The sequence below is a fragment of the Ornithodoros turicata genome, chromosome 1 (assembly GCF_037126465.1).
Source record: "Ornithodoros turicata isolate Travis chromosome 1, ASM3712646v1, whole genome shotgun sequence".
In the NCBI taxonomy this organism is placed as follows: domain Eukaryota; kingdom Metazoa; phylum Arthropoda; class Arachnida; order Ixodida; family Argasidae; genus Ornithodoros; species Ornithodoros turicata.
In genome coordinates, this window is record NC_088201.1 from 48,737,830 (window position 1) to 48,763,780 (window position 25,951).

General features: G+C 43.8%; 1 protein-coding gene and 1 long non-coding RNA gene across 2 annotated transcripts in view; one reads left to right on the forward strand and one right to left on the reverse strand.

Moving 5' to 3' along the window:
* Window positions 1-6,903: 6,903 nt before the first annotated feature.
* LOC135378203 (sodium-dependent noradrenaline transporter-like) overlaps window positions 6,904-25,951 on the reverse strand; it is a 114,986-nt gene continuing 95,938 nt past the window's right edge. Inside the window, exons 7-16 of the mRNA XM_064611147.1 lie at window positions 23,736-23,874; window positions 23,482-23,616; window positions 23,035-23,138; window positions 22,629-22,866; window positions 22,427-22,567; window positions 17,517-17,616; window positions 16,756-16,856; window positions 15,800-15,967; window positions 12,008-12,082; window positions 6,904-11,401 (exon numbers count right to left, since the gene is read on the reverse strand). Coding sequence (XP_064467217.1) covers window positions 11,378-11,401; window positions 12,008-12,082; window positions 15,800-15,967; window positions 16,756-16,856; window positions 17,517-17,616; window positions 22,427-22,567; window positions 22,629-22,866; window positions 23,035-23,138; window positions 23,482-23,616; window positions 23,736-23,874 — 1,225 coding nt within the window. The 3' untranslated portion in view covers window positions 6,904-11,377. The remainder of the gene's footprint in view (window positions 11,402-12,007; window positions 12,083-15,799; window positions 15,968-16,755; window positions 16,857-17,516; window positions 17,617-22,426; window positions 22,568-22,628; window positions 22,867-23,034; window positions 23,139-23,481; window positions 23,617-23,735; window positions 23,875-25,951) is intronic.
* Window positions 23,795-25,951, forward strand: part of LOC135378207 (uncharacterized) — a 97,649-nt gene continuing 95,492 nt past the window's right edge. The window contains exon 1 of the long non-coding RNA XR_010418312.1: window positions 23,795-23,897. This is a non-coding gene — a long non-coding RNA (uncharacterized LOC135378207). The remainder of the gene's footprint in view (window positions 23,898-25,951) is intronic.

Here is a 25,951-nt window from a genome sequence, read left to right on the forward strand (position 1 = left end):
AGGCAACACATCACCTTAGCCTAGCAATGGCAAGGTTGAATCTTGGATAAGGCTTTATCCCTACACTACATGTTTATGGTGCAACCCTTTCTTTTTTGTGGAATGAGAGAAATTTTGCCGCTATTGTTTCACGCTTCCTTGGTTGTTGGCCTCTGAATTTGATTTTTGCCATCTATGGGTTCTCTAACGTCCAGTGAAATCTTTGTACGCAGCACCTCATGATTAATGTTTAACCTGCTTTGTGGAAGTTTGTCCATTTGAGCAACTTTTACTGGGCCACTAAGTTGCTGACGTCCAGCAATCAAGGCCACAAGCTTGCGATCAGTACGGTAGTGTGCTAGCCACTGAGTTGCCAAGGCTGACTGTGCCTTTTCTTTTTAAAAGCCGCGATTGAATGGGAAGGTAAGCTGTGGTCAACTGGCATGGGGGGGATTATTATTCTTTTACATCATGGTGCCCATGGTGCAGTTGACTTCAGTTTTCCAGTTGGTTGAATGCTCAAACTGTTCCGAACAACATGTGTAATTGACTCTGTGTCAAGGTGAAACCTTTAACCACAGTCACAAGCTTCTTCCTAGCACCTGCCTCAGTCACCCTCACGCAGTACAAAACACACCTAAACCTACTCCTAACTCCAACTTCCTCAAGTCAGTTGCATGCAATACTCTACAAACTATCCCCCGACCTATCCCTATACCAGGCTACTACCACATGCTTGCCTCGTACTACCATGTGCAGTATGAAACTAACCCCTATCCTAGCTTTTCTCATCATGGAGTTTGTCCTGCGCTTGTGCCATTCTATCTGACCCGTGCCTATGTCAAGCTACATTGACATGCCTGCCATCCACATGCAGTATATAACCAGAGCCGTGCAGGTTATTCAAAAGGTGTAACTAAGCTATGGTTACGTGATTGTTAATGTAATTATGTTACACGAAAAGTTATTGCAACTAAAATGTAACTCAAATATAGTCTTCCACTTTGGGAGATACTTATTTACCCATAAAATGTAATTGAGCTACTTTTAAATTGCTTTAAATTATGCAGTGCCTTTACAGAGTATAAAATGACCAAATATTAAAATACTGCCTACAGACCACAAAATTTTTTTTTTTTCAACAGACTCAGTGGAACCAATGCTTATGTGCGCAATAGAATGCACATGTAACACACGAACTCAATGCTATAAGCTATATTCCGAAGCGCACTATTTTTTAGTGATAGGTAAAGTGCCCTAAAATTGTACCTAAAGTAAAGCACAAAGTACTGGGAAAAGTACTTTGAAGTACTCATCAAGTATACATTGTCACATTTGTATAGTGCCACTGGTCACCATTTGGTGGTGACAAAATTTGAGAAAGCAGTTGTTTTAATTGGCTAAATGCTAATGCAAGCGTCCATTGCAAATGCTAGTTGGAAAGCCCAGCTAGTTGGTATTATTTCCTCATGGATATGAAATGTAACAGATAGCATAATTTCCGTTTACATCTGCAGAGCCAACTGGCTGTGCGAGTGGAAAGTATTTTTATTTCATGATTTATTCATCCATGCATCTCTTGGTATACTATGAAAAAGGACAGCAATCCATTTTCTCGTTCAAAAACACTGCTTCTAGACACAAGACTTACTGGTTGTTTTTGTCTTTGCATTGTCAAGATGGATACTCGATAGGAAAGTACTAAAGAAAAGTACTGGAAGTACAGTAGAAAGTACACAGTTGGAAATGTACTTAAAGTACAAGTGCTCAGAAATGTACTGAGCAGTACTGCAATTAGTATTTGGTACTTCAAGTACTCCCCATCACTGTTCATTATGAATAAGAAGGCAAGAAGTGTATCGCCATTCCCTGTCCCTCTAGAACTTGCCTGCCATAGAATATACAGTTGTCCTTTTCTTTTGCTATAGATATGTGATCGTTGAGGGTCTTTGACACAGGTAATGCAATAGTCAGTCTTGGAGTACAACGCACAGCAACAGGGGAAATCTCACTGTGAATAGAGTGAAAACCATATGTAACTGGAAAAGTAACTGTTTCTTGAGTTGAAGTGAGAGGGAAAATATAATTTCGTTACTCATTTCAGAAGGGCCTTAGATAGAGTAATGAGTTGCAGTAAATTAATTTCTTGTGATAAAATTCCTTCGTAACTCTGGAATAGTATAGGAGATATTCATTCTAAGCGAAAAGAAAAGTGGGGGGCAAATGACGCATGGGTAGGGGGTGAGTTTTTGCATTGTAAGTGGTCCGCAGGAGTCACATTACCGGGGAAGGCCAATGAGAGGCTTTTGCACATGCCACTTTGGGGCCATTTTGACAGTTCACAGACACGCACGTCCTCGAATTCTGAAACTAGTTTCGAGAAGACTACAAAACTGTAAAAACCTAACCCATAAAGTAGCTTTGACATTGCATAACTGGCTCCTCATGTTTAGGTTCACGGTTTTGTGTAATAGTGTACTTCCTTCCCTTCTTCTATGTAATGTACAATTAAGTTACAGAATAAGTACAAATCACAAACATCTGTGCTGATATTCTGACATTGCTAATGCTGTTTCTGGGCATTGTAGAACAGATAAAGGCAATTGGATGAAAGCTGTTGTGTGCCTTTTTTAATATGATTTTACTATGTGATGTTATTGTCCATTTTAAAAACATATTTAGTAGAAATTCAGTTCTTGTTGATGGTTCACATGGTTTTGTAATGGGTTTTTTGTCCTGCACACATTTTTTCACCACAGTTGTCCTTTAAATCTGAATTCTGAAATAGCCACCTAATGTCATTAGAATTACACTACAAATGTAATAAACTTATAGCAGATAAACAAATAACATTATAGCAGAAACTATTTATATACGTACAAGTTACCCGAAAAAAGTAGTTCTTTTAGTATTCTGTTGACTAGAGCATGGATTTTCATGCAAAAGCATGTTTTCTTCTCGATATGGTTTAGTATCTAGACAACGAAAAAACGCTTTTGGTCTTGGTTGGGGATTTACGAGAAGGGCTCTATTGTGCATATAAATGCATGGTTTGCGCGTTGTGACATATATCGCATGAGAATTCATGTGTAACGCATATTTTGCCATATTTGCGGCCAAGTGCGAGAGCCGCCTTCTTCGTCTTGCAAGGTTTTGCTGGTTTCGGGAAGGCTCTGAGTCGTCTTTAGCAAAGAATCTGGTCAGAATCGAATGCTTTCTATGTTTCACTGGCTGCGAAATACTACCCACAAATGTTCGATATTGTTTGGTGCAGCGGCGCTCAAGGCTCACTGCCCCTTCGCCTCGCATCACATCGGAGCGCATTCGCTGTGTGTGCATGTCCGATGGGCCATACTTCGTCTTCGCCGCTATCTTTACTGCTCGTCGTTTTTACCATTCAGAAGACAGGTGACGTTCACATTTGAATCTGCAATTTAGTGCAATGCGGAAAGCAACGCATTCAGCTGCATGATTAATATATGTGGTACAAGTATTCTTTCTTCCGGGCTCCTGAACAAAGGTGGCTTTATTTTACCCTACGATACCCAATAAAATGCCAAAATTTTTGTCAGATATCTTTTCCATGCATTGCTTTCATACCACAAACAATGAAAAGCATTGCATACACCTATCCATGCTTTTTACTGTATACTTAGAACATTTTTAGTCCATAGTTCCATGTATACTTCAAGCATTTTTAGTGCGTATTTATCCGCGCTCTAGTAATAACGTTACTCGCCTTCATCAAGTGGGATAGCTTCATCAGTTTCGCACCTCGGTGGTTCCAAACTGTTCCCCTACCTTTTAGGCAAGCTTTTTGAGCCTAGTTTAAGAGAAGAGGTTAAATGAGAGTTACACTTTGGAAAATAGCTCATTCTACTGGATGAGCTTTTAGGGCACGCTTTAGAGAATGCTGTTCTAGGAAGTTAAGGTTCAAGTGTCAGTATCGTGCTAAGGTGAATGAGAGGTCAGCCAGGGTACGCCATTAATGTAAACAGGGAGTGAGTGCCATTGCCTCTCTAGACAATCCTTGATAATTAGAACATTACCTCCAGCTGCTCTGCATTTTCAACCAGGCTCTTTGCAAACTGGAACCGTGGATAACTATGGAAAAGAAAATTTTCGGTATACAGGGTGCGTCACGAGAAGCGGGACAAAATCTTCATGAATCCACGTTGTGTTTTTCCTTCAAAATCTGCCCTGCATTACTTACTTACATTGTGGCCTACTTTGACTTAACATTGTATTTGCAGCCTGTGCCAGCCTTAATGAGCTCTCAGAATTAATTTAGTTAATTGGTAAAAATAGGTCAGTGGTCTAAATAAGAAAGTTGTAGCACAAAGCCCTGAGGTCTCTAATATAAAAATAGAAACTTCTGCTGTCTTGTGTGGATGTGCAAAGATTGAAAAATGCAAAATCTCTGTGCATCCGTGAGGTTTTGTTTCAGACACGGTCGCTTTATGTATACCCCTCCCCACTGTGCTCAATCCCCTTGATGCAATTGCTGCCATCTTGTGATGCTTGATATAGTTGCTCTCGGTGATGCAATGTAATCAAAAGTAAACCTAATCTTCGTTGTTCCCAGAAGTTGCTGTCTGTGATGTAGGGAGAGACAACGAAGAAATAGGAAGAAGCACGATAGCGACATTTTTTCTCAGTAATGCAAAGCAGGTGTGTACCATGCATTTCGGAACAGCCAGCCAGCAGTCTGACAGTGCGAGAGAGAGAGAGGCAGAGAAGGAGCGAGAAAAAACTGGCAGTTTGTAAAATGGAACTCCACAGGACTCTCACAGATTTTGTGGCTCTTTGTGGCTTCCATTTTTTCAGACTTCAGGGCTGTATTCTACAACTTTGTTTTAAACCACCAACAGATGTTTGATTAATTAATGAAATTAACTCTTATGAAAATGTTGGCTTGCTTCTTGTTACTCACCCTGTATATGAATTGGTTCGATAAAAGCTAATGTACCAGCTTGGTATTTTACTGAGAAACGAGACTAAAATATATTCCTTAGCTTCCATTTTCCAACAGCTAGGAGGTTCCCGACATCTTGTAACGGTTCCCATGTGAGCAAAGACTTGGTAGGCAATTCTTTCTATAGTACTGTATAATGCATAGATACGCATTTATGACGCACTGGCATTTTTGCCGTTCCTTTCTGTTTCTGCGAATGCACACAGCAGTCATTCAGTTAACTGCTGTAAACCACACCCAGTTTCTCCAAACATACAGGAACATAGAAAATCAGTGAAAAAATAGACTGATAAACTTCAAATTTTGTCAAATGGCACTGAACTTGAAACCAAAATTATGTGTAGCAGGTTATGGAGCCACCATTATGTATAATAGCAAGTGTTACAATACAATCTCACCCCTGAAAAGTATTAGCATTTTGTTGTTCTACACGATGCAATAGTTCTCCTGCAAAACACGAAATGAAATTACCTGTATTATAATGGGAAGTAACTGTTCCCATTCGTGTCGTCTGAAGGGCAGATGCCAGCGTGGTGGAATTGGTCAAGTCGCTTGACCAATAATCGAGAGGTGCATGGTTCAAATCCTGCCACTCTCTGGCATATTTAAACTTATATTTCTCCTCTCACTCTCAACATATTTCTCCATATTTCAACTGTACTTGTATTATTGTCCTTTCAGTTCTTAAGCAAGCTAATCCTAGGAATACATGCAATTTCTTTATGTATGTACCTGAAAAATTTGTGCAAAATCTGTTGATGATGACGTTCACACAGTGAGAAATTGACCACATTTGCAACATCATTATTCAAGGGAAGAGGTGAGGAGTAAACTTGCACACCACCAAAGTGATCATTTCACTTTATTTTCACGCATAGTGCTACTGTTCTGTTTTGAGAATCCCATTGTATACACATAAACATCGGCACATGTAAAGCAACAGAAGCCAAACAACAAGTGACGTGCAGCTTTACACAGATGTGTACAACCAACAATTTCTTTACGACAGACAAGAGAGTGCAGTGATAGCTACAGAGTACGACACATCTCTTCTTTACAACACGATGAAATATGTCTGTGTGGAGTATATCACAAAGAATAACGGTACGCGTGTGACAAGAAAATAAATAAGAACCTCGTTACACTGTAAGCACATCGCAGGAAACCTGAAATTAGGCCATACATTTTGGCCAGTGTTTCTAGAATGGTGAAGTTCACAGCGGACTGGATTGCTGTGTTGAATGAATGGAATACTTCCACAAGTTTTGCAATGACTGCCTTGGCTGTAGTGGTGCTTCAGCCGGGAAGTTGTTCATACTACTATGTACTTTGCATGCGTACGATCACAGGAAACAAATACAGACTACTGTGATCAAAGCACTCTGACATGTTCAGCGAGGATGTCAAACCAGGGTGGAATACAGTCACCGTTTAGGGGCAAGTAGCAAACCTGAGGTACCCGGATGGCCACGGAAGTGGCCACATTAGTCATGCACCGCATTGCACCATACGTTGTCCATGGCAAGAAACTGTTAAGATGGTACTAATTTCTGGGGAGCTTTTTTCTTTTTCAGCTTTGCTAGGTGTCAAGCATAATTTGAGATACTCTATGGAAGTGTGTTTTCATAGCCATTTATCTTACTACCTTTTCCAAACTGATTGAATAGACCTCTGAAAGGAGAATTAATTGAGTATGATGAGACTTGGGCACAAAGCTTTTTGTAATGTTCATTGATGCACATTGGTAGTACATTTCTCTTGTCTTTAACATGTATTAGCTCATGCAGCCAATGTGAACATTATTATTGAATGAAGTACCACTTAGCCACAGTTTTTACGGGAAAGTAAAGAAATTAAGTATGTTACTTAAAAGGGTGTGCGAAATAATACAGGACTAAAGAGGAAAGAATATGGCTGGCAAAGGTGTCACGAAGAAATCGGGGGGGGGAAACAAAACAAGGAATTTACGGCTCAAATCTTTTCGAATGTGCTCAAAAAAGGATTCAACAGGAATTTGTTTTGCAGTACCACTCTAATAAATGGTAATTGCCAAATGATAATATTGTTTTGTCCGTTCATCTGTTGGTACATAACAATAATGATTGATTGGCAGATTAGAAGATTGATCGGGAGCTTGGTGGTACAGAAGGCTGAAACGTGTATCTTAACGCTGTGTGCCAACATAGTCGTGCTGGTTTGACAGTGGTATAAAGCTGCATTGCTTGTTACCCTCTGCTCTTCTCTTCATGTTTTGAGGTTTTGTTGGCGCAATCAAAGTCACAAAACTAAAGACGAGACACTAGCTTAGAGCTAGCTTTGTTGTAGGTGTTGCAAATAATTGCAAATCATAGAAAACCAGGAGTGTTCAACCAACTACTGCAGCAGCTTATCATCAAAATGATGTATTGGGATTGAAAGAGAGAAATTGATGGTACACGTACATTTTTGGTCACGTGAAAGTGTCTGACCAATTTGAGAGCTACATCAGCGTGCAAAGCTCTTGGAAAAGGATATTCTCCCCGGTCAAGTGACCCTCAGGTGGTACCGCTGTCTATGGCAGCAAAATACAGGGTAACATAGACCCATGAAAGTGACGCATGAATCGGGATACTTCTGCACATCTGCATTCAGTCACCAAGTTGCTGTGTGTTATTACATGAAAGCATTTAATATAATCTCTTACAATATGTGCTGCTAGATTGTGCCAGCTAGCTAGGATGTAGATATTACTCCCTGACGTCACTGTTTCCAAAAGATTGCAGGCAAGCGTGTAACGAGAGACAAGATGGGCTGCAGTTGTATACACCCTCAGAGAGGCGTACCAGGTAGATTGGAAATTTCACGTTTGCCTGCTCGAACAATGAATAAATTGTTATTTCAATCGTATCATAGGATGCAGAGTTGTCGGATGTCCCTATAGCTCACCTGACGAGCACTTCTCGGGGGTGAATGTGACTACAGTCGCTAAGATAGGCGCACATTTGATTTTTTTTAAAGCGTTTCATTTGAAATAGAATATCTTAGAGCCAGCATCATACGAAAGCTTCGGTTCTATAGTGCCAAAAGTACAATAAGAGATGTCTACAATGTCAGCACTCTAGGTGCCTCGACAAATGCGACTACATAACATTCAATGACAGTTCAGTTCTCTTGCCAGAAGGCCAGCAAGACCGTGTGGAGTACCCCTTTAAAGTAACGTAACCTGTACCACAAATCTGTCAAAATCCGAGACAAACCCTGAGATACATCGCTTACATATCGAGGAAGCATGCACACACGTTGTGTTGTTTGGCACTAGACTTTTTCGACAGATATATTGCTCACTCCATAGCACGTAACACTTGACAAATATTCATAAATATGCAGCTGAGGTAATGACAACCCTAAAGAGACAAATGCAAGAATAGGTGTCAACAACAAAGCAGTGACGTAACGACCAATCACGACACTGCCGCAGCAATAATGTGCTATTGTTGTGCAAGATTCTTGGCAACTTTGCGTTAAAGGACCACTCCAGAAAAAAATGTGGGCACTTACTTCACCTGAAATTTATCGCTGTACAATACCTTACACACATGAAATCACATTTGCTGTTCGGGACGCAATTCACCCTATACTTTCTGGTTTGTAACACACATTTTTACGGGAATGCACCAATCAGGATGGAGTCATTAGTTAATGACCTCACGATTGTGGCAGTGGCGATACTAAGGAGGCTTCCATAAGAGTGGCTACATTATGGCTATTTTTTCTGAGACTTTGAGGTAGATTAGATTAGAGATATTCTGGTTTGCAGAGGTCCCAGTTCAAATGTTGTTCCAGTTTTAAGCAAACAAGATAGAGCACAAACAGAACCATAAGCTACACCTTTGAAAATGCATCAAATAGTGTGGCACAACATTCAAGGTGCCGTCTTTTGGGTGGACTTTCATTGTTTTTTTTTTTCTGAACGATAATGTATTGCATGGGAAAGAAATGTATTTACATACACTCCCATTTTGAAACAGGATTTTATGTCAAATTTTCCAGAGGGGTTTTTTGGCACCTTGTCATGATGGCATTCTCGAAGTTCCTAATATGACAGGCATGTGTTTCCCTTCTTAGCTTCATCATACAAAATTTAAACCAGCATATTAAGTCAATAACCACTATTTGGCACATCATAGCAACAGTTGCCCTTAAAAAAAGGAAAAGCTCAGATATTGGCGCCATAATATGTGGAACATAGAAGTAGAATGAACGGTTTGTGTGTTTTTCTAGTTTGTGAATGAATTGCGAGGGATATAGTCCGATGTGGGGGCAGTAATCTTAATGCTTGGCATTATGATAATATTTGTCTAACACATTTGTATACCAGTACTGTGTACTGTAACACTGCTTTTCATAAATTTGCATTATAAGAAGCAAAATTTAAGTATTATACGCATGACAGTACTCTCGAGCTTGCAGCGCTGATGAGTAGCTTATGCGTCTTCCATAACACCAGCAGATGTTGACAGACTTTCTATGAATATGTGCCCCACAAACATTGCCTCGGGCGCACGGGAAACATGTCCCGTGTCTGAGGAACCTAAGAATTCAGGTCACCCTATGCTTTGGCACGCTTTACACTCTTAAGAGCAAAACTAAACATGTACATGACACGCTCCTAGCAAGACATCATTACCAGTTACCTATATCCTTTGCTCTCCTGATTTACTGAAAATGGGAGGCATACACCTATTTGGGACACTTTGCATTTATGTTAAAGGTCACAGAAACGCAAAGGCCCTGCTTTCTTTTCAGATCAGGAGTGATAACGGTACCCCCTGCAGTGGTTTGCCTTGAGCATGTTATGCGGTGAAGTTCTGTTTTAGAGTGTTGTTGTTTTGGGTCAGTATCCCTCAAGGAAGGCTTAACGTTTTTCTTTAGGTCTGTATTGGACTTCACTGGTCGTGTCTCAGTCCTGGGGACAGTTGCACCGTCACAATTGCTTTTTATCATTGAAAGTAAACCTAATATTTAATCGGTACTGTATTAAAAAGTGAACATTGAATTAAAGTTGCCCTAAAGTTAAAAACATTTTTTCATCGTCAACAATATAGCTCTTTCTTGTTCTGCTTGTGACACGGTTGGCTGGAATCGCCTGTCAGTAGTTCTGCAGCCCATATTTCCTTGGTTGCCCTCGGAAATGTTGTTCCAATATTGTATTTAAAGAAACACCATATGCTGCACGTGTTTTTTACTCAACACCTGGAGATTTATGATGGGATAAACCACAGGCTGCTAATTTCAGACAAGTGTGTCGCAAGCATTACATGCGTTACAAGTGTAGGGCATAGAAAATTATAAACATTTTGCCTGATATTCGTCATTGTATTGCCTCGAATACAGGTGGCTCATATTTGGCATGTAAAATTGAATCTGCATTCATTTGTTTTTCTTTTGGCACTTTAGGAGAGCTAACCAGATATGTTAAAAGTTTTATTAAGGTTATACACATCGGTTTGTGTGACAATTATGCGTCATAACATCCAAGAATCAGAGCATTTCTGTATTAGTTTTGTAACACTAATTTTTCCCAGGCGTGATATATTTGTAATATAGTAACATGAAAATGTTATCACTGGCCTCTGCTGTATACTGTGATGTGCGTGGATAGACATACCAAACATTGCTATGGTCCCCAGTAGCGTGGAATGGAAACGTATTGCCATTGCTACTGACTTGACAGAACAGCATAATTTATTTTCATTTTGCATTATGCCTGTAGCCTGTATATATGATATAGTAAACCATTAAGTTATACTTACACGTATGTACACATAGCGTTCAAGTGAATGTTTGAGGACAGAACACCAATGCCTGGATGTGAAATGGTAAAGTACGATTATTTTGCTTGCTATTTCCTGAGTCACTTACAGGCAGTTATTACAGTCGAAGTACACGTCTTGCAAAAGTACTGAAACCAGTAGTGACCGATTGGTAAAATTATGTGCGTGGGTTATATAACCTATCGCGCTAATAAAGTAAGAGACAAAAGAAAGGAATATTGTTAGATAAATTACTTTGACAATGAGGACTACTGAGGTACTACTACTGTTACTTCCTGCTGAATGTTTCCTCCTGTAGTAATGTACTTGCGATGTCTGACACAAGCTTAGTACCAGATGAATTACTGTGCGTGTAATGCTCCTTGTGTGGGATGAACAATATGAAATGCTGCAGTGCACTGAAGCATGACGACGACGACGACGAGCTTGCCTGAAGGATTTCTGTGCTCGCCACACATTGCGCCACTGTGATGGGTCACAAAAGCTTTTGGAGTAATCTGACACTGCCCGATGGCAAGACAAGTATGCGCCTTGCATAAGTCGTATAGTTGCACCACTGTAGCATCCAGTGCAGTACCCTTTCTCGCTGCTTAGCTGAGGTGCAGACTCCTTAAACATACGTCCAGTGGCTCATCTGGTAAAAGAGAGAAAAAAAGCTACAAAATACAATGAAGATAATGAAGAAAGTACGAATGAACTTCCACTTTTCATGGTTTATGGTAATCAAGAACCAGCTTTTTTTCTATATATACCTCAGCTTAGTACCGCAACCCACTTCAGTGAACGCATAATTTACCGATAGCCCTGTGGCACCGCCTAAATGAACAGCTGTGACATCGTAGTTGTTTCCCAGAGCTTCTGCAGTAACACATCACTGCACGCTTTCTCACACTTGTCACTGGGGCATCTGACTTGTCGCATAATTTTCAGATGAGCTTATAGTTTTGCATGTTGAATGTGGTAGTCCTCAAGAATTTCATAAAAATGTTTGCTCGCCCATTGACCAAACTTTTTTTGTGTTCATTTTGTTCATTTACTTAGATGCAAACGGGCCTTGGCTATCATTAGAGAGTTGTAGAAAGGGTACCCAAGCACTTTGAGGTGTCAAAGGAATAAGGAATCGTGACTGTGCCATGTGCAAAACGTTGTCTGACTTCTGGGTATGCACAATGACGACCACTTCTTTCTTTGGAACCCCAAAGCGCTTGGGTACTCTGTTCTGAAACTGCCAGTTACTTACCTTGAATCTTTCGATGACACCTTTCTCTTTGCTTTCTTCCCATTCTTTGACAGGTGTAATAGTGTAGGCAACTCTCTGCGGAATAAATATAGTACATCTTCATTCACAACAGAACAATTCATGTACAAGTTTGCACATTCTTGAAATTGACCACAGTCACAGTTCTTTCTCATTTAGCGCCTTTTTTTTTCCTTTTATGATTGATGGAGCAAGGAACTATTTCTCTACCCATGTGACTTGGATCAAGTCACGCTTTCCTCTTTCCTTGGGATTATGTTTCTTTCATTCTTTAATTCAAAATACAATCGAAAGCGACACCATGTAAAACAATTGAGTTTATAGACATAATTCGTAGCTACATGTGGGAGACAACCATAGTAATGTGCGACACCGCAGTGGTCGATGTAAGCATTAATTTTACTGGCCTGAGGGTTCTTTGAGCTTCTTTTAAAAGTTTGTTAGCTCTACGAGCATCAGTTCGTAGATTTTGTTTCCACAGATAGTGCATTTCCTAATTTACTGATCCCCCTTTCCACCGACTCGAGCAATATAATTTACCACTGGCATTATATGCCAGTGGTAATATTACATGTTTGCAGAATGTCACGGAAGCATCACATGAGCTGTTGACATTCTCCTGCTTGCTCCTTCCCGTGGGTGCAGATCCGCTGTGGGGCCTCACGACAACATACCAATACAACTCAGGCATCATGTCAAGTTCGAACGAAAGGGCTCACATGGGAGCTGTTTAGAGTCAGACACTCACGCAGACATATTTATTCCAATTACGCTTGGGAGCAGACTTTCCCTTGCACATGGGCCGAAATCTAAGCACAGAGCAAACCACTACGAACTAAAAAAAAAGAAGTTATATTTTATTTCGTCTTACAAATCAACCTCACTCAAAGACTCAGTGCGCAAAATATAAATGCCGTCAGTGAACGTTACGCGCTTCCACGAATTTGGAATTTTCGAAGAGTAGGTGATGTCACCGCGAGCTCTGGCGCCTGTCTCCTAGCAAAAGCGCGCGCACCTTCGCGGTCTCCGCCCTCGGCACTACGTTGGAAGACTGACAGCAACTGTTGTGAGGGACGGAATTTGACCTTTGAGAAGCAATGTTGCCACACGGGTGGCAGATTGCGCTCCCCATTACGTCATGCTTAGGATACTACCGCGAAACATAGAGAAACAATATTTTGGGAGAATACGGTGTGAGACACGTGGATTGCAATGGCATAAATTCTGTAGGATTCTGAAGGCAGGAGATGGATGTGGTTCGTAGTGGCACTTAACATTTTCCTTACCGCGCCCATACAGCGTCGATCACCGGTGGTCGACAGCTTACGAGCGACGCTTACTCGGCCTCTAAAGTACAGGGTGTTACCCTATAAAAGTCTACCCGCGCCGGCATGCCGTGCTCGCCAATTACTCAATGCAGGCGGTACAATGTGTTGCCTACGTATAAAACTCATAAGGACATTCCGGCATGGTAAATATCGAAGTGATTGAGCACCGTAACGCAAAGTTATAGCGCAAAACGTGAGGTTCCCGTAGCCAAAACAGCCAAGATGGCTCCTCTCAGTTAGCAGACGACATCCCTTTTGGGTGTCGTCTGCCGAGTATGCGTCGGCATTTTTCGTTCCTCACGTTGCTTACTTCTGAGCAAAATACGACAGTTACACGAAAGTGAAATGAATACTGCAGTTCCATCCGGCTGGCAGGATATGCGACACGTTGTCGTGTGGGGAGCAGCATGTCAAGTGCCGTTCTCAACGCCGCCATCTTGTTTGTTTTGACTATGGGAATTGCACGTTTTGAGTTATAACTTCGTGCCGCGGCACTCAATCACCTTGAAATTTACCAAGATTAATTGTCCTTATGAGCTTTATAAAAAGATCGCACAATGTGCCACCTGCATTCAGTAATTGGCGAATACGGCATGGCGGCACGGGTAGACTTTTATAGGGTAACACCCTGTAGATATGTAGTACATAGTATACGGACAAGTGGTGATATTTGTTGGATACTATAAACACTACAGAATGAGTTTCATTGTCACTTTTAGCTTTTCCTCATGGTAGATATTTATGACGCTGATTCTGCGTCAAGGAGGCAGTGTGGAGATTTTACCGTGGTCGCGGCGTCGCGTTCCCGCGGCGGACCTGTTTCGCAAATGCGCACTAGTTACATCTGAAGCATATTTGGGTTTGATTTCGTTTATCAGAGCGCAAATAACGACTGTGAAGGTGTGAGACAATTAGATTTTTGTCCTGAATATGTTGAGATGTACAACTTGCACTGTTGCTGTTCATCCTCTTTCTAAACTAACTGGGAGGAATAGAAAAGCGGTGAAGTAGCAAAATATGGCACGAGAACAGGAAGGTTGAGCATGAAACTAATGTTTTCTGCAGAAATTATTATGTTCGTTTCTGTTTTACTCTTTCAATGTACTCTGCCACTCAGTTACATGAACAACATGGGTGTTGACGTTATATACCACAACTCATGAACTCCTTGACCCAGGGTGTTGATATTTGCAGATATTATTTCTGATACAATTTGCCACATTTTGTATATTTTGAACTTGTAGCTTGATATTTTTGTTCAAGATACAGGGCATATCTTCATGAGATTTCAGCTGCTTGCACCAATTTTTTTGTGTTCTAAAATTAATTTTGGGAATACATTCATAGCTTTGTTTCTGAAACTTACATCGTTCGACACGGCATTCATTTCGCTACATTTTCTTATATAGTAACATATTTTGAAGTGATACTGTCAGCTACAAAAAAATACAGGGTGTCCCACCGAAAAAGGGCCAGGGGCTAAAGAAAAAACGGAGTGCTCTACACAAATGGAACCAACTGTACGTGCTTGGCAGTTGTGTGGTCTATCCAAAAATCTTTTTGCATCGCCCCTTGTCAATTAATTAGCGGTAATTAATTTTCTAACTTTTTAATTATCGGTTTTAGCTCTCAGATGTCAATGAGGAAGTTGTAGTACATGTCGAAAAAGACGCAACTGAAGTGGTTCGAGGTTGCTAGGCTTGTGGTTTCGTTTTTTCCCGGGTTTAAAAATTGGTTTCAGAAGTCGCGCACACCAAAGAGCGCTCCCCATAATTCGGCGCCCGCGCGCGACGATTGCAGTGCACTCTGATAGGTGTGCCGTGAAACAGGTGAAATATCTTCCTCTTGTGTGACGTGGCCCAAGGATGGTCTCAAGCGCTAATCTCAAGGTCAATGTACGCCGGAGGGTGGTGGAATCGTCGCGCGGGTGCCGGATTTTGGGCAGCGATCTGCGGTCCGCCCGGCATCTGAAACAAACTTTTAAACCCGGGAAAAAACGAAACCACAAGCCATAGCGACCTCGAACCACTTCATTTGTGTCTTTTTCGACATGTACTACAACTTCCTCATTGACATCTGAGAGCTAAAAGCGATAATTAAAAAGTTAGAAAATTAATTACCGCTAATTAATTGACAAGGGGCGATGAAAAAAATATTTTGGATAGACCACACAACTGCCAAGCACGTACAGTTGGTTCCATTTGTGTAGAGCATTCCGTTTTTTCTTTAGCCCTTTTTCGGTGGGACACCCTGTATATTTGTCACACCACCCCTTCCTCCACCCTCTCCCACCTTCTCTCGACTTGCTTACATTGAAAGAACACTGAATAATGTCGCTGTTTCGGGCTAGAACCACGAATTTTCGCAGAGATTCATTTACGCAGGTTGTGCCTGGAACACTGACTTTTAATGCATGCATGCATGCAAAACGTAGGAAGAAAAATACCTCAGCACAGGTACCCTTGGCTCTGCAGAGTTTAATGACAGCCACAATGGGCACCATAGCAACAGAAGAAAGTGCCAGGGCCCATCCCATGTTCACGGCCCATGGCGGGTACCAATAGTCGTGGTACTCCAGTCGGGGTTCATTCACTACCGCGCTTATGATGACGGCCTGCGTAAAAGATAATGTAGTCAGTATTCTATTCACTGTACACCATACGTCCGTGTAAACGAAGGGACACCGTTACCGCGTGAAATACCCTTGTGACATTTATTTTTTTAAATTTCACAGGAACAGTTACACGTTTTAAAATACTGTGGGAAATACGTCACTCTAAGATACTTGGATTTCAGCGCATGCTCCTTGGAATAATTTGGAATCAGATGTTTTGCTTGTGCGAAGTGAATGCGAAAAAGTAAGGATACTCGTCAATATTGACAAATTGACATAGTTGAAAGAGAGAGTTGGTCCAATAATAATTTGTGGCTTTACGCCGCGAGACAACTAGTCCTTTACGTCAGGGACCTTTTTGGCGACTGTGCCTATCAGTTGAGATGCGTAGAATAATTAACATTTAGTTAACTGAAGTTGACGAATGTCCCTCAGTGAAGGTCGTCATGTGAGTAGGAGTCTCATTGCCACCAGTGCCACCAGTATGGGAATCAAACTGTTAGGTTTACATCCCCGGAGGTATACACACACTCTAGGAACAGACCGTCTTCACAGAATGATAATTCTCAGCACTTTACATGAAAGCTCAGATGCCATCCGCGACTTTTACACACAAACTTGCAGTAATTAACTGAAATAACAAGAACTGGATTAATTAAGGACTGAATCAACAAAGTTGAAGCATAGGTGAATTCGTTTTTGGGTAACAAATATCAGGACGGTGTGTCTTTTGTCAATGGACATGGATGACTGTAATGCAGGATACAAAAGTCCCGGCGATAGCATACCACAAGGAATGTTGGAGTGATGAACTTCCAGCACAGTTTCCAGAATATCCCGGGTCGAAAGCCGAGCATCTCGTGAATGTTGCCACAGAAACGGTCCAAACCTGGACAAGTACAAGAGAATGTCAGTATACAGCAATGGGCACTTTGCATGATGGGTCGGCTTGAGTGCCGTATTTTCCACCAATCAGCTGGTGCTAGAGGCCTACCTAAGTCACGTGACTAAATAAAACGGGCTCCTGTATAGCATTGAGAGGCCGTCTATTCTCATTACTGAACACGTGACACATCAATCATTTGTTCATTGGCGGAATTGCCAAGCTTAGAAACAATAGAGGAGGTCCTGCCAGTACGGACTGATTTTGTTGTCCTTCTGTATGTCAGTCAAATGCAGGGATTTTGTCCCCTAATGCCCCAAAACTCTTGCAATGCCCCGTATCCGCAGTGGGTGATCCAGGGGGGGGGGGGGCGATCGCCCTCAAAACGTCAGTTTATACATTGGATTTCCCTCTCTCCCCTCCCCCACTACGCGCTCCGACAGAGAAACCGCCTCCCCCCCCCCCCTCAAACCGAGGATCTGGATCTGCCCTGACCCCCCCAAAATACCGTCCAGAAAGGTCAAAAACGCTACAAAAGCAGCAGATATGGGCGTCACCCCCCTACGAGACACCAACACCCCCAAGATGAAAATTCTGGGAATATCCCTGGGAATATGGTCATATGTCCTGTTCACTGTTCTGCTAGTAGTAGTAGACGGGGCGTACCATAGATCCAGGCCACTCCTATAGACTCGAACAGTGCAGAGCAGAGCAAGGAGATACCGGCTGAGTACGTGTCAAACCAGTGTATCATGAAGCCGCCGCCCTGTAAAGGCAACAATGGTAATAAGAGTGCAATTTACCGGAACTTAACTCAGCGGACTTGTAAAGTGAATGTGCAGAGGTTATGTGAGGCGGTGTTAAACGGAGGCAGGTCACAAAGTCACAACTCTCCAAGGGTCTTCTTCAATTCAACTCGCTGGCTATCATGCACTTTGTAGACAAAACTTCATGCACTCTCAAAGCTAAACAGCACCCAGAACAATGTTTGCCTTTATGGTCCTAATGCTAAAGGGATAATTCGCTCTTGGAGCATCAATTGGTCGAAGCTATCTGTTTCGACAAGTAGTGTATTCCCTGATTTACCGAATCCCTGCTTCACGTTTCAGGCGTTCGAGTTCTGTGATTTATTCCCGTCATTCTAAATCATTGGAATCTACACGGTTTGAAATTCGCGCGCAGAAAGACGTACGCGCCACGTCAAGGTGAGGAAGTGTGGGCGTGACCTTTGCGCGTGACTTCCTTCTCTCCTGCTGCGGAATCCTTCGCGTCCCACTGCAGAGAACAGGAGATGTGGGAGGAGGGCAAGCTCTGGAAGAAGCGGCAGGTCTTGAACGTGTAGACGTGAACGGGTAGACGTAATGTGGTGCCAAAGACCAGCTCGGCGGCGGAGCATGAAAGGTGCTGTTTCAGGGCGGAGGAGATGCCCAGCAGAGCTATGGGTAAGTGGTCAACCTAATTGCCGCGTCCCGAGCAATGAGCTTGGCCCTGAGCTGACGGTGTCGACGCTTGACGAGACCATTGGAAGCAGGATGGTGTGGTGATGTCCTAATGTGATGAACCCCGAGATGATGCATAAGTTTCTTGAAGATTGCGCTTTGGAACTGTCTTCCTTGGTCTGTTCTGATACGGCTTGGACAGCCATACCGAGTAACCCAAGCGGCCACGATGGCGTGTGCGACATTATTGGCTGTGATGTTGGGAATGGGAGCAGCCTTGGGCCACCGGGTATAACAGTCGGTAATTGTCAGGATGCATCGACAACCCCGGGGTGGTGGTTGGGGCACCACAATAGACCTCTCCCTGTTTGTAAACAAATGACGTCATAGTGTTCGACAGCGCCACCAATTTGGTAGAGTTGAACTACTCCCGAAGCTAGTGGGCGAACAAGGGCGTGCCCGAAAGCAACAGTCTTGAGGGGATTACGATGGTCCCTGAAAGGGACGCGACCTTCGGTCCTACTTTTCTTTTAATAGGAGGCAGCGAACAAATGCCCATTCGTGGTACCCAGCCCTCCCATTCCGATTTGTTTCGGTTTCAGTCTGTCTACCAACGTCATGATGACGTTTCTCGGGTAGAGGTCTATATCCGCGTGGATTTGTTGGAAACGTGCGTCAGGCAACCGGTACTGCCGGATAAGGGTCAGTAAGGGTCTTCGTATGGCGACCGACTTTAGCTCTTTGGTAAGGTGTGCTGCTCTAGACCAGCAGCTTACGTCAGCATTCATTCCTGGACAGACAAAGCCTGAGGATAACAACCGCTGTGTGCACGGATCCCTGGGTGACTTATGTTGTGTAGGAGGGGAAAACAGTGAAAGGTAACGACAGTACTGTGGAAGATACTGTCGCGGTGTGGCACCAGCGATGTCGCAAAATGTATGAGTTTTCTTGAGGCGGAGAGAGAGTTTGGCCTGGTCCGCAGGTACTGTATGCGACACGGTTGTCTGAAATCTGCGAGCTCGTGTCAGGCTGGTGTAGCGAACCGCGGTCGTCAGTTAGTACCGCCTTCGCCTCACTTCTGTGACTAGTAGGGCACCCTAGCGGTGACTACGCTGTGACAACGCCACATGACGAGAGAGATGGTCTGATAATGTGATAATGTCGCGTCGTCTGCAAGCTTTTGCGCTCTGTTCAGGAGGACATTATCAGACCATCTCTCCCGTCTGGTGGCGTTGTCACAGCGTAGTCACCGCTAGGGTGCCCTACTACTCACTGAAGTGAGGCGAAGGCGGTACTAACTGACGACCTCGGTTCGCTATACCAGCCTGACACGCGCTCGCAGATTTCAGACAACCGTGTCGCATACAGTACGTAATAGTTCACACAGCGTTTCGTCCTGCTCCTGTGCAGCAGCAAGAGTTAATTACGGGGGAATAGGTAGAATTCCCCTGTGACAGAGTCCGCTGCGGCATTCTGGCTGCCATGGACGTAGCAGATGTCGGTAGAGACGGTGGAGGTCGGACGAGGAGTACGTTGTTCGGTTTGCTTGGAAAACGAAGGTCAAGGGTTTAATATTCGCAACGACGTGGAACTTCTGGTGTTTCACTGCGTAATAGATGGCGAGGAAGTTCCCGACTGAACATGCTATACTTCTCTTCGGAAGGCTTTAGCCGCTGAGAGAAGGAAACCAGTGAAGACGATCCCTTCGAGGTATGTCGTTGGAGAACAGCCCCTACAGCATGGTTAGAGGCGTCAGCCGTGAACCGGAGGGCTGCCCAAGGCAGTGGGTGCAGCCGCATGATGGCTTCCGCCAAAGTGGTTTTGGCGTTGAGGGAATATTTCATGTGGTATCAGGAGGAAGGGTCAGAGGCGCAGTCGCATTCGTGTTCGTGGGTGGGCCCGCACAGTGTGTTATAAACCGGGGATGGAAGTTAATGAGACCTAGGAATTCCCCGAACTTTCCGTAGCGAAGGGGAGATCCTGGACTGCACGAGCTTTGGACTGAAGTGGGAAGATGCCTTCTGGTGTTGCTTGGTTCCCCCCAAACTCCAACGATGTAACCCCGAAGATGCACTTCCCTTGGCTGATCACAAGGCCATTCTCGTCCAGTCTCTGAAAGAGATGCCGAAGATGTTCTTCATGCTGTTCGGGAGATTTACTGGCTATTAGTAAGTTATCCATGTAGGCGAATACGAAGGGAAGACCTCGGACCACCTCCGTGATAATCCTCTAAAATTCCTTTCGTAGGCCGAACGGTATGCGTACGAACTTGAAGGGGCCACATGTCGTAATGATCGTGGTCTTAGGTTGTTCTTCCGGCGCAATAGGGATCCGATGGTAGGCCCTTAGAAGGTCAATCTTGCTGAAAAGGGATGCACCAACAAGGCCAATGGAGAAGTCGTGGATGTGTGGTAGGGATACTAGTCCGGGACTGTGCGAGCATTAACTGTAGTGGCCGCAAGGGCGCCCGTCCTTATGACCCTTCTTCGGTACCATATGGGGAGGTGAAGCCCATTGGCCCGAAGAAAGTCGGATCAGCCCAAGCTGCATCACATGACCGAATTCTCGGCTGGTAATCTGAGGCGCTCGCCGAAGAGTCGGGGTGGGCGGGGTACCACCGGTGGACATGTAGTCACGATATGATATGTGACGCTGTACGTGGGAGGGACTTCTAGGTTGCACGGCATAGTGACAGCTAGAAAGTCAGCGAGGACAGCCGCATACCGGAGGTTGGTGTCACAGTACGGATTCTGCGGTGCTCGTCTGCTCTGATGGGGGAATCAGACACTGTCAGATTGGTCTCAGTGTCAGTTAACTTCTTGCGAGAGAGGCTGATATCGAAGCCAGATTGTTGAAGTCAGCTCCTAAGCTGGCGTGAGGTACGTTGGCGATTACAAATATCCAGCGGAAGAGTCGTCTGATACGATGTCGATAGCTATGAAGTTTGAGATGGAAGAGGAGTTAACGGCCTGAAGGATCATAGAAGATTTGTCGTGCACGATCAGCGCTTGTAGGAGATACGATGCTGGCCTCAGCTCCATTGTCGGTTAAGAAACGGTGACCCACGATCCTGCCGGAAACAAAAAATAGGCAGCTTCCTGGTGGATTGGTGTTGTATGCCGCATCTATCAACCGGCCTCTGCATTTCCCGACCAGGAGCAAGATCTGGGACACTTGAACGCATCGCTACCGTACTACTTCTTGTAGTAGTAGCATGTTATGCTGAGCACGGTCTAACTCCAGTGCCGTTGGATGGGGAACGACGGCGACAACGAGAAGGAACTTCTGTGCCTCGGTCGGTGGCAGAGGTCGGAACAGGGTTCCGCAACCGCGTTTGAGAGTTCCATAATTTGTCCTTAGAGGTTAAAAATTGCTGCATCAACCGAGCCCACAGCAACGAGGGGTTTTGGTTTGGAGAGACTGGTGACGGTTCCGGCATAATTTCTAGATTTCGGTGATATACCCACGTCTTATCCTCAGCTACTCATCGATGAAAAATTTGACTTGGATCTCACCGACCAGCTTCAGGTCTTCCTGATAGCACAGAAGGCTCGTGTGCTTCTGAGTATAGGTGTCATCATTCTCGGAACCTATCTCACACTAGGCTTACACGTGCTTAACCTTTTTGTGGACCATTTTCCAACCTGTACCTACACAGATACCCGCATTTTTTTATATTCGGGGAGCGTTCATCCGTCTGTCCGACGAAATTGAGGCCTGGACTTCATTGAACATGAAGGGGGCACACCAACCATGAAACCCCACCGATGGATTCATGGATCTCACTAAGCTTCTCCGCTTCCGTGGTGAGAAATTTTGTCCCCGAAAGTTGTTTCAACTAGAGCAGTTTCTTGGTAGAATCCGACGTAGACTCACTTGACGGGCTGTCACTTTGCTCGAATCACACTAAGCTGAGACTGTGTCCGATGTATACACGTGTCCCCTGAAGGCACGTCGCGACACGCACAGACTTGTTCGAGCACGCTCGTTTCTCTCATTCATACTAGAATAGATAAATCATTGACCGCCTCAGTATAGAACAGAACGTATCTGATATGCGCTACGCTCCATTGTATGAAAGAAGAAATAAATGAAGATGAAATGTTTGCGAAACGCCTTCTTGCATGATGGACTTACCCTTGTGACATTGACGAGAGAGACACAGAAGGAGGCGCAGAGTACCACAGCGGTGAATATTTCTCTTCTGAACCGCCACCGGGAGAAATAAATACGGAATTCGTCCATTAGACCCGTGATAACACTCTCCAAGCCACCCATCTGCGCACGAAGGGAGACCAGTCACATAATGGCAGTATAGGGCGTAGAGCACCATACGTACGGCAGAATCTAGGCCCAGGGTGAGTAACATGACAAAGAAGAGGACAGCCCAGATGGGCCCTCCAGGGAGCGTAGCGATGGCCTCCGGGTAGACTTGGAAGACGAGACCGTGACCTTCTGTGGCCACACGGTCAATTGGCACGCCTTGCTTAGCGGCCATATAACCCAGGTACACGAAGATCACGAATCCGCTGTAAAAGCTCGTGAAACTGTTCACTATCGTCGTCATTAGACAATCCCTGCAACAAACAAGAGGAACGGATTCGCAGTCCGTTGACACTGTACCGGTGCATGAAGCACGCGTGAATATGCTTTGATGCTACGAGACCAATAGCAGCCATTCATTCCTGGGTTGTTTGCTCATGCACGTTATTGAGCAATTGTACGATTCATAGAATGGTGTTTACCTGTAACAGTTGTTGTGAAATGGGTTGTAAGATGCATAGGTTAAGTGAACACCGAATCCTACGCCCACGGAGTAGAACACCTGACATGCAGCGTCCACCCATACCTAAAGAAATATACGAGCATGTATGGTGTGTGTGCGTCAAAAAGTACAAAGCCTGATGGCTATGAAATAGTAGGGTAAGTAATAAACTGCTGCTTGTTAAAACCACTAGAGATAGTGATGATCTACACAAGTACATGGGGAAGTTCGTTAATATTTAATTGCTTAAATAAAGCTGTCAACGTTGTGGTGGGGCATTCGTCAGGGCTGAGAATGACTCCAGCCCACAAGGCAGGCTGTGGACTACTTCTATCCTAACTATAGCTTCCCGTATAACACCTATGTATTTTTTAGCGCTGTTCACTCGATGAGAGGTGTCTTGGTATTACTTTATTTTGGAGCTTACCTGAGTCTCTAGTAGTTTACCGACATTCGGCTGCAAGTAGTACATGACTCCCTGTCCAGCACCGGGAAGAAGAACTCCTCTAAGCAGGAGAAGGGTCAAGATAATGTATGGGGCGGTGGCTGTGACCCACACTACCTAGAAAGACCAACAGTGCCGGATGTGTGGGTCTTATGACGTCACACTAAATTGCAGAACTTCCTCTCTCTAGCAGCGTTCTGAAAGAAATGCTTTCCCATTCTACAGAGGTAACCCACCTTTCCTGAGGAGCTGACCCCTTTGAAGAGGGCCAGGTAGAGGATGACGAAGACGAGGAAGACGCACAGCACCAGCTGCCACTTGGGCACGCCTAGATCGTGCATCCCTGAACTGGAGTGCAACTCCAGCACCGCGCGGCTGGTGACACAGAGTGACAACCGGTATGTGAGAAAGCATTTATCGCACTTATTTTTATGTACAGTGTGATATGAATGCAATGCCCTTATTTTGAAGTTCTGGCCCGATGCTTCTTTCGAAACGCCCTTATGTAAGCAATACCAGATAATTCTGGATTCCAGTAGCGAACAACCATTTTTCATTTTGGGGATAATACGCAAATCATTCTTTTTGCTCATTATCCTCTCCTATGCGTCCAAAATTGGAAGCGCTTACATAAAACGACACCACCTAGATAGAGAAAACCTGCGCATTGCCTCTTCTCCCTCTTTCAATTCGTCTGCTACAGCGATTCACCGTTCTGCGAATTCAAGAACCCGCAAATGATTGTAGCTCACCTGGAACCTGCAGACCTAAATATTTAGACAAAAAGTGCAAGACGCTTTCCAGAAAATCGGTTTTGAGAAAGACTGAGACCGTTTTGCGATTTATTTCCAAGTTTTCTCATTTAGTATGCGGGGGGCGTTCAATCACAACTCGCAGACGACGGTGGTTCTTCTCCATGGCCACGACGACGTTCGTGATTGGCTACGTCCGTTGAAAACACGATCCTGATTGGCGGACTCTTAACCGTCACGTCTACGAGCGCGCAAGCTTTTTGTATCTAGGTGTTGCTGCATAGGGGCCCCTGAAGTGCTGAAGGAATACTTCTTTTGTCACGGATCGTGACAAAAGAATTATTTTTTTAAATGTCAATTTCGAAAGAAAGATGTCAGTACAGGCAAACGTTATCCGATGAACTCCTTGGTACATAGGGTGATCGACAAGAACCAATGGCGCAGCATCGTAACGACTGCTAACCTGCGCACAAAGCAGTGTTTGACTGCCTACATGTTTAACAACAGCAAAAGTAATTCATGCGCCTAACGAGTACTGGTGGAAAATGAAACAGAGGTAACATACGCGATCCAGTTGTTTCTACCAAAGCTAATTCAGTTGATTTTCAATCTAGCCACTTTTTTCTTCGCTCGACCTATATATATATATTTCTTTCCCTATGGTTATGGTACAGGTCCATTTAGAGCTTCCTTCACAAACTTGTCCGAAATTGAACAAATTCTTTGGTTTATTAAGAAATTTCGTACCACTTGGCTGCGATAAGCGTAAAGTGAGCTCTGTAGCAGAATTGATTCCCGCGCTGCCTTCTATACCGGGCCCCAAAAGAGTCCGTCTTACAACCCCTGTGTTTTATTACCAAAAATGTCAATAAAACTCTATCCACTGGCCAGACTGTTCAGCACCCCGTAAAAGGCCCGCCCAATCAGAAGACCTTTGTGGCCTTATCGAGAACCTTGATGGCACAGCCGCTCTCTAACCTCTTCTTTTACGACTTTCTATTGTCTCAACTGATCAGACTTCGGCAGTAATTAGAGCAGCTGAGGTCCTCTAAGTCAATTACATTCTTTTGGAATTTCTAATGGAAATTAGTTACAAGTGTTATCGGAAACAACTGACAGTTGTAAAATTGTGCAGCTTTTGCTTATACAACGGCTTCTACTTACGTCTGTTTCCAAGTCTACCTTTTTCATTCTTTGTACTCAGGTCGTAATGTATATAATATTTGAACTTCGAAACAATAATAAGGTACCGTATTTACTCGCATAATTTGCGCACTTTTTTTACAAAAAAAAATGACGCAAAGGTTGGGGCGCAAATTACGCGACGCATTAACAAGACGACTTGAAAAAAATCGTGTCCAAAATCTGTTAATAGATGTCAAGTTTCTGTTAAAAGGTGGGCCTTCAGGTGAATAACAGAGTAGAATCTCGATGATACGAAGGGTAGAGGAAAATATTCGTATCATCCGAAATTCGTATCAAAAGAATTACACCTAAGTAAAAAATTAGGCAAGAAAATAGACAGTGACTGTTCATTTTTCATTACTGTCAGTGAAAGAGGTCGGTCGTAATGATTTTCTCTCTTTGTTTTTGGCTAGTGCTACCGAAATTAGCGAGATGATTCAAAAGGCCCAGCGCGTGCTTTCCGTGCTTTTCAAAAGCGAGCTTCAAAGCGGTGCAAAGCGAGCTCCAAGCGGCGC